General features: G+C 35.5%; 1 protein-coding gene across 1 annotated transcript in view; it reads left to right on the top strand.

The window, feature by feature from the left end:
- The window catches only part of LOC138706271 (dynein axonemal intermediate chain 7 homolog), a 90,968-nt gene that overhangs the window by 62,973 nt on the left and 17,949 nt on the right, over positions 1-10,046 (top strand). Inside the window, exon 11 of the mRNA XM_069835365.1 lies at positions 2,614-2,770. Coding sequence (XP_069691466.1) covers positions 2,614-2,770 — 157 coding nt within the window. The remainder of the gene's footprint in view (positions 1-2,613; positions 2,771-10,046) is intronic.

Raw genomic sequence — 10,046 nt, 5'->3', positions numbered from 1 at the left:
AGTTTAAACAAATGTATAAATTCTTAGATATGAAACTGCATCATTATAGCCGAATAGCTAAGGCTTCGGATTTCCACGCTGGAGGCTCAGGGTCATATCTTTGTTAATCCAAGTGACAGTAATAGTGATTAATTTATGCATAATGTTTTGCCGAAAGGCAGGTTTTCACTGCAAACCCAATATTCTCCAATCTTTACTATTTTCTGCCTTCCTATTAGTCTCTGCATATGATCCTTGTGTCTTAATGTTGTCTATCATCTGATACCATACTTTCTTCTGCTCCGAACTTTTCTTCCGTTCATCATTTCTTCCAGTACATCATTCAGTAGATAGTGGTCGAGCCAATTCCTTTTTCTCTTCATGATCAGTTTCAGCATTTCTCTTTCTGCATCCACTCTTTCTAGCACAGCTTCGTTTCTTATTCTGTCTTCTCTCCATTTCACACGCTCCATTCTTCTCCATATCCACATTTCAAATGCTTCTAGTCATTTCCCTTCACTTCATTGTAACGTCCATGTTTCAGTCCCATACAATGGCACACATCACACAAAATACCAGTACTCTTCCTTAGTAATTTTTCCAGAGGTCCGCAGAAAATGCTTCTTTTTCTATTAAAACTTCCTTTGCCATTGCTGTCCTCCTTTTGACTTCCTGGCAGAAGGTCATGTTATGGCTTATAGCAGCCTACACCTCAAGTATTTGAAGCTGTCCACTTGCTCTACTGCCTCATTTAGAATTCGCAAGTTTACTGACTTTATTTTTCTTCCGATTATTATGGTCTTCGTCTTGTTTGCATTTATTTTCATCCCATACTGGTCACAGCTATCATTTAACTCCAATAGCATGTCCCTTAATATCGACTCCTCTTCTGCTAACACCATATCATCAGCAAATCTTGTGCACTTTATTCTTCTTCCTCCTATTATCACTCCTCCCATGTTCTGAAAACTGTTCTTGACTAAATCTCCAAGTAGATGTTGGACAGGGTAGGTGATAAAAGGCGTCCTTCTCGTACTCCTCTCCCTATTTCATTTACTTGTGACATTTCTTCTTCTATCCTGACTCTGACTTGTTTCATATAAAGGTTACTGAATAGCCTCATCTCTCCAATCCACGCCAATTTTCTTCAGGATCCCCATCAGTTTATTCCAATCCACTTTGTCAAAAGCCTTTCCAAGTGCACAAATACTATGTACACTTGTTTATTTTTCCCTAGGTTTCTTTCATTGATTGTTTGCAGTAGTCTAATTGCATTTTTCATACATTTTCCCTTCCTGAAACCAAATTGCTCTTCTTTAATAGTGATTAACGATTTTATTGAGGGGTTTTCCTTAAAACACTGCTGTTTCTTCCTTATATTTCTTTCTTCATCTCATGAATATGATGAACATAATGATGATGATTAGTGTTGATGGTTTTATTAATAGAAGGCGTTGTCTTTCGTGCCTTCTTCATTGGAACACAAGAAATTGGATTCCCGAAGAGCTGTTCAAATTCAAGAAACTCAATCCTACAAACAAATCACATTTTGCCAAACTTCTTTACAGTGGAGGGAGATGAACTCCTGTGTTTGTTTATTTGCCTATGTATGTTTATTTGTCTATAATTATTTGTTTAGTTGTCTATATTTATTTGTTTGTGCATGTGTGAGTATATGTGTGCGTGCATATATTATCTAATCTGATGATGTCATATCCAGGTCTTGTATACTGGTTTCTAACAAATAAATATTATTATTATTATTATTATTATTATTATTATTATTATTATTATTATTATTCATGCATTAGTCTAGGGTTCTTGGATAACAAATACCAGTACCGGTACCTACTGTTTAGAGAAATGACTTTATCTGCAGACATCAGCAGCGTACACAATCCGAAAGACAACACTTACAGCATTTCTATAAGAAGGGAGTAGATTTAGCAATATGCTTTCTTTCTCGTCAGCTCGCTCAGAATTGACTGCGCACGGCAAACAGCTGAGCCATAGTGGGCTCGATTACTGATTAATAAGCTCAAAATGTGCGCACAACTAACGTAAACTCACTTCATATGCGTGAAGGATGGTAAATGAGTTGTCACACATTAGAGCATTTGATACCTAACTAGTTATATTGTCCCATCCTTCCATTTAATCTATATTTATTTAATGCAGTGCTTTTTTCTGGCGAATGTACCGAAATCATGGAATGGAGAAATGTGTTAATAATTATGTTTTTAACATAATTTTTCTTTGACCTCTGCTTAGGCCTTTAAAGTCTTAAAGTTTGACAAAAAAGAGTTGAAAAGGACAAAATTCTTTGTACTGGACAGTAATCATCTCCCCGTCTGCTTTAATATATTCTACACAGAGTTACATCACCTTTTTCCCCAGAAGAAAAGCACTGATCTAATGTATATGTAAATTAATTATCTCTAATTTCTTAATTTTTCGTCATATAATGTAATTTATATTCTAAACAAATTAAAGTGTAATTCCTTAATTTAAATAACACGTATCAATACACATTAACTTACGTTTATCCTGTGCATTTAGCTTACCCTGATTTAAATTAGTATTTATGTTATTGAAATGTACACATCTGTAATTTCATTCACATTGTTGCATCAGTTGAGAGGCCAACCGAGCTACTGCCAGTGGAGTTTCACGAGAAATATGTGCCACCACCTCCTCCTGAGCCAGGGCAACGCAGACTGCCAGAGGAGATTGAGGCAGAGCTCAAGAAACAGGAGCAAGAGTTGGAGAAGCTGGCGCAAATCAGTGTCGAGTGAGTATTACGAAGCAGGAGTTGGAAAAGCTGGAGGAAGTCAGCATTGAGTGAATGCACTGTGAGATATGTTGCATGAGGCGAGGCAGATCTGGAGAAACTTGCACGAGTCAGCTTTGATTGAGCATTTTGCGAGGTATGTTGCATGAAGTGGAGCTGGACAAACTTATGTAAGTCAGCATTGAGTGAATATACTTCGAGGTATGCTGCATGAGCAGAAATTGGACCAAGTAAACTTCAAGTGAGTATCTTGTGACATATGCTGTTTGTTTCTTGATCATGTAATACAATGTTTTGTTCTTCTCTTCAAGATTTAGATCAGCTGAAATATATTTCGTCCACCACTGTGGAGTAACAGTTACCATGACCGTGAAACGAGCAGGGCAAGGTTCAAATCTTGTATGGAACAAGTTACCTGGTTGAGGTTTTATCCGGGGTTTTCTCTTAACATATTAAGATCAAATGCAGGTGACTTTCGGCGCTGAACACCAGACTCATTTCACTGTCATTATCACCTTCTCACCATAGCAGTTGATAAAGCGTCATAAAATAATCAATTAAACAAACAAATATATATATATATATATATATATATATATATATATATATATATATATATATATATTCGGGATCCAAGTACCTTTTATTACTACTACTACTACTACTACTACTACTACTACTACTACTACTATTGTTATTGTTATTATTATTGTTATTATTATTATTATTATTATTATTATTATTATTATTATTATTATTATTATTATTATTATTATTATTATTATTATTGGTGGTGATGGCATTGTTTGATTGTGGTAATGGTAGTAGTAGGCCTAATAAACTTAACGTAAATTACATTAAATATTTGAAATTATTGTTTTGTTATGCAGTATTGAATATTATTTGTTTTCATCTTAATTAATTTCTATATGAGTTTTATTTTGTAAGTCTTTTTAAAATAACGTTGCTCTTTTTAATGGAGGCTTTTTGTATTGTGTTTTTAAAGAACTTCTAAGAGCACAATTTGTCGTTAATACTGACGCGCTGTGTTAATTGTTCTAAAATTTAAAAAAAAGTTAAATTATCTTTAAAATGATTTACCGATACATTTTATCTTAAAATTGATTCAAAATGATTTTGAACGTTCCTGAACATCGTTCTGCTGGGTGTCTTAACCCTTTTTCCTCTCTGTGTTTTTTTAACTACTGTCATATTTGGGAGCCTCTGATTGAGGTTTTTACTGATTATATCGAGCAGTGTATCTAACTTGACGATATGTGTCAGAGAAAGAACAATTGTTTGTATGCATCTGAAGTGTGACTAGTGTAATATGTAGCTAATCAGCAGGGAAAGGAACTGGCTACACTACCCCATTATCTCCTGGCCTAGTTGCCTCATAAGTGGTACCTTGTTGGTATCATTTGTGAGGTTCAGATCTGTCTTTGGACAGTTGATTCTCTTGTGTTCGATGACCTTTTTTACATTTTCTTCTCTCTTTTTTTTAATAGTCCTCTACCTTTGTATTATTTATTTTGTAATTCTTCTCTCTCTCTCTCTCTCTCTCTCTCTGTTGCTTGTCTATGTTTTACATTTACTTACTTATTGGCTTTTAAGGAACCCGGAGATTCATTGCCGCCCTCAAATAAGCCTGGCATTGGTCCCTATCCTGAGCAAGATTAATCCAGTCTCTATCATCATATCCCACCTCCCTCAAATCCATTTTTATATTATCTTCCCATCTACGTCTCGGCATCCCCAAAGGTCTTTTTCCCTCCGGCCTCCTAACTAACACTCTATATGCATTTCTGGATTCACCCATATGTGCTACATACCCTGCCCATCTCAAACGTCTGGATTTTATGTTCCTAATTATGTCAGGTGAAGAATACAATGCGTGCAGTTCTGTATTATGTAACTTTCTCCATTCTCCTGTAACTTCATCCCTCCTAGTCCCAAATATTTTCCTAAGCACCTTATTCTCAAATACCCTTAACCTATGTTCCTCTCTCAAGGTGAGAGTCCAAGTTTCACAACCATAAAGAACAACTGGTAATATAACTGTTTTATAAATTCTAACTTTCAGATTTTTTGACAACAGACTGGATGATAAAAGCTTTTCAACCGAATTATAACAGGCATTTCCCATATTTCTTCTGTGTTTAATTTCCTCCCGAGTATCAATTTATATTTGTTACTGTTGCTTCCAGTATTTGAATTTTTCCACCTCTTCAAAGGATAAATTTCCAATTTTTATATTTCCATTTCGTACAATATTCTCTATTCTATGTTTTACACAACTTATATTATATGTAAAATTGTTTGTTATAATTTATTAATTATTACTGTACTCATAACTTAGCATGAGGAATGAGGTGGCATTTATCTGGGTAGTTTGTTGCAAGAGCATGGAAAATAATGAGACAGCTAATGGCACTGGCGGCTCCTGCATATTTCTTAAGAGGAGGAAAGAAGTTAACAGCGCAAAATGACACCTTCTTGAGAGAAACAAGCCACAAATTAGCCTACATGCATACATGTAAGACCAGGTAGTGTTAGGGTTGGCCTTCCCTTTTGTATAGCAATAATCTGTTTTTGTAACCTGAGTTTCCTAAATTGTCCAAAATATAATATGTTTTCACTTCCATTCATTGTTGGATTATTGCACAAATTAACAATTACAACAACCTCACAGCATTTTTTGCGCACACTACAGCATCACAGGTATTGGAAGAGATTAACACGTAACTGGAACCGTTTTACGGAAATGGGAATGGGAAATAATCTGTTAGGATAGCGAGAACACTGCATCCACCCACGTGGTCTGTGTTGCCACATGTACATTTTACAAGTTCAGTATCACATGCTTTTGAAAAATATCAGTTCTTGTAAAGTCATACTACCATTATTGTTCAAAGCTGCCCTTGGCCGATTAATTTTTTTATGTTAAAAATAATGTAGTTTGGAGTATTTTTAATTTCAAATATATTTATACAAAACTGACAACTTGGCTGTTGTTCTGTCTAGTAGACAATGAATGGAAGTGAATTTCAGAGGCCAAAAAGATCTGCGATATTAACCTAGAACTACTTCTTCTCTATTTTATATAACTCCAACTTCAACTTTCAGATATCCTCGAAAGTTTCAAACCATGAATATAGCTTATATAAAGTGGAATGAATAATATATTTTGATTTATAATTTTAAAAAAAGTTTATATGGTGTCATTCATAGCTTTGCGTTAAAACTGTTTTTATTGTGTCTCCTCCTAGATGTCGTGTTATAGTCTGGTTGAATGCAGCATCGTTAGATGGCAGCGGTAGCGAGCTTGCTGCAAGACCAGTCGGTTTCTATTTCCCGCCCATGCGCTGAATCAGAAGAGGATCTCCTCCCTATCCGTTCATTTATTTCCTTTAAAACTCTGCTTCTTTCTCTGGTCGCTAGTGCGCTGTTGTCTATGTGTGTTAACTGCAGTAAAGGAGAAATGGATTGACTTTCCTCAACACAAACAATCTCGCATCCTTCTCACAGTTTTCTAGCAGCACATGAGTGCGCGTGGTTTAAAACTCGATCAACCGAGGTTTTCTTATAGCTGTGAACTTAAAAATTATCGAATCTTCCTCGAATTTCAAGGCATATATTTCATTTGGTATTTACTTTCAAAAAAAGAAAAATGTGAGGAGGACGTTCCTCCCTTCCCTCCCCCGAGGAACTGCCACTGGCTAATGGTCTGACAAAAGATACAGCTAGAAAGAATCCTGTTGGAATATGGAAAAATCGTTTAATTCAAGAAAGTTGGCACTGATCAGTGATTATAGTGTATTAAATCCTGTTCAGTCCATCCCTGCATGTGCATAATAAATTATGCTGTATACGTCTCTCTCTGTCTTCTCCCCCCCCCCCCCCCCACACACACACACACACACACACACACACACACACACACATAGTATCTACCTTTCAAAGTGAAGTATGAAGAACCAAAGGAGAAGAAAGGAAAGAAGGCGAAAGATGCAAATTTTTCATTTTCATTTCATTTATTATATTCCATAGATTTTACATTAACAATGAAGCTTAAAGATGTGGAACAAGTCAAAATTTTACAAGATTAGAATTACAATTTTACAAATTTTTTTACAATTTTTACATTTTTTTACAATTTTTACAATTTTGCAATTTTCTACAATTTTTTTTTTACAATTTTTTGGCGATATGTAGTGAGTTGAGGTGAGACCGAGGATTCGCCAAAAGATTACCTGGCATTTGCCTTACAGTTAGCTAAAACCTCGGAAAAAACCCAACCAGGTAATCAGACTAAACGGGGGTGAAGTAAGTGAGGCCGAGGACTCGCCATAGACCATCCAGCATCAGTCCCATGGCTGGGGAAAACCTCGGAAGAAACCAATCAATCAGACCAAACAGGGAATCCAACCCAAGCCCAAGCATAGATCCAGATCAGCAGGCCAGCGAGTCTGCCGTCTGAACTACATCGATGGCGCTACTAAAAATATACAGTACTGGTACATAGCCAATCAGATTATTAAATTTACAAACCCAAACGATTATTCATCAGTTGAGCTATAAAATATAATACATAGCAAGTAAGTTAATTCAACTTAAAGGCATAAACAATTCAATCAGTTGAGATATACAGAAATTGATAATACATATCATGCAGATTATTTCAAATGACAAGCATAAACAATTCATCAATAGAGCTATACAGATTACTATTCATTGAAAAGTATACAAGAAGAAATAGATATCGGGGCACAAGACTTCACATGGTGTAAGTATGCCAGAAGCTTGCTGTGACAAGCATGTGCCCTCCACAGACTTGACAGATCTGCTTCCTTTATATCACTGCATAGTCGATACTATTTTTCCTTCTGTTCATATCATTTTATTTCTTTCCCGCAATCAAAATATGCATCTTTACGCTGTTATTCGGAAAAATATGCAAACAGCCCTTGTACGATGATTATTATTCATGTATGTTACATATTATGTATAAATGTACGTTCGTGTGCAAAATTACTTCAGTGCCTAAAATTCAATATGAGTGTTTTTATGCGAAAAATGGGCGCAAGAGACATGTTCGAAGTTGGCCCAAAGATTGTCTCTTACAATAATGAAAAAGAAAAGTACAGTATTTTCAGAATTCATTAATCAAAATATGTAAAATATAGTACTGGTATTGTAATATAGGCTAATTCAACTTTGACGACTTTCTTTAATTTAATTTTTTTAATTGAGATAATTAATACAAAATAAAAAGTGCAGTGTAAATTGCACATACTTTCTCATTAGGCCATACGTCTTAATGAAGTGCTGTGAACAATTTTAGATAGATCATTACAGCTTATAGCATTTTTTAAGAAACCTGTGTGTTTGATGTCAAAAATCATTTCCAAATGCAATAAATTAGTAGATACCGGTAATATACTAAGCTGTGATAGAAGACGTTTTGATACAATTTATGTAAAAAAACACTACCAGTACTTATAATATTATCAGTAAATATATTAATGACAGATTAGCACAGAGTGTTGGAAGAATTATTGTTCAGTTCCGATGTTTCTGGACCTGAGTGAGAGGCCTACCATGTGGCCAGGGGAAAAGGGACAATGAAAGATAAGGAGCAGAGATGTAACCTGTGTGAAGAGGAAAGGTTAGCTTGAGTAAACATGTAACTGTTCAGCAAACATACGTTTCAGTAACTAATGTTATTTTATTATTTTAAGTTGGTTTCTAACGATGTTGTATCAAGTCTTAGGTTATTTAGCGCAAAATAGCAGACCAATAGGACAAATTCATAGTGAAGACAGAAAATTTATTACTTCCGTTATCGAACAATATGATGTAGAGAAAAAGATTAAACACTTAATTCCGCTAGATAAAGTGACTGAAAGAGTTTCATTATTCCTCCACGGAACAACAACAACAACAACAACAGCAGCAGCAGCAACAACAACAACAATAATACCGGTAATAATAAACTTTTGTGGACCATAACAGTCCTTCTGGAACTACAACCTGTATGCCTGAAGATGATAATATTATTAATAATAATGTTCGCGAAACGTCTTCATTTGCACTAAATACCTTCCCCTTCAGTCAACAATATATGCTGTCCCAATCAATACTTAGTGTTTTTCATATGGGTTGAGACTTTCTCCACTTCAAACCAATGGTTTTCATTATTCCTCAAAGAATTCTTTTTCCACGGAAAAGAATATATTTTTGCTTTGACGTTTCAAACTGAAAGCAACAAACTAGGCCATTGATCAAGTTACTAGGGTAGACTGAGATGAATTCTATAATCATATACAAAAACTTGTACAAGAGATAGTATAGTTCCGGATGCAATAGAATAATAATTGATACTTACTTACTTACAAATGGCTTTTAAGGAACCCGAAGGTTCATTGCTGCCCTCACATAAGCCCGCCATTGGTCCCTATCCTGTGCAAGATTAATCCAGTCTCTATCATCACACCCCGCCTCCCTCAAATCCATTTTAATATTATCCTCCCATCTACGTCTCGGCCTCCCTAAAGGTATTTTTCCCTCTGGTCTCCCAACTAACACTCTATATGCATTTCTGGATTCGCCCATACGTGCTACATGCCCTGCCCATCTCAAACATCTGGATTTTAAGTTCCTAATTATGTTAGGTGAAGAATACAATGCGTGAAGTTCTGTGTTGTGTAACTTTCTCCATTCTCCTGTAACTTCATCCCGCTTAGCCCCAAATATTTTCCTAAGAACCTTATTCTCAAACACCCTTAACCTATGTTCCTCTCTCAGAGTGAGAGTCCAAGTTTCACAACCATACAGAAGAACCGGTAATAGAACTTTTTTATAAATTCTAACTTTCAGGTTTTTGGACAGCAGACTGGATGATAAGAGCTTCTCAACCGAATAACAACACGCATTTCCCATATTTATTCTGCATTTAATTTCCTCCCGAGTGTCATTTATATTTGTTACTGTTGCTCCAAGATATTTGAATTTTTCCACCTCTTCGAAGGATAAATCTCCAATTTTTATATTTCCATTTCGTACAATATTCTGGTCACGAGACATAATCATATACTTTGTATTTTCGGGATTTACTTCCAAACCGATCGCTTTACTTGCTTCAAGTAAAATTTCCGTGTTTTCCCTAATCGTTTGTGTATTTTCTCCTAACATATTCACGTCATCTGCATAGACAAGAAGCTGATGTAACCCGTTCAATTCCAAACCCTGCCTGTTATCCTGAACTTTCCTAATG

Source organism: Periplaneta americana, chromosome 9 (genome assembly GCF_040183065.1).
Source record: "Periplaneta americana isolate PAMFEO1 chromosome 9, P.americana_PAMFEO1_priV1, whole genome shotgun sequence".
Classification (NCBI taxonomy): Eukaryota; Metazoa; Arthropoda; class Insecta; order Blattodea; family Blattidae; genus Periplaneta; species Periplaneta americana.
This window is presented reverse-complemented; position numbering and strand designations above follow the sequence as displayed.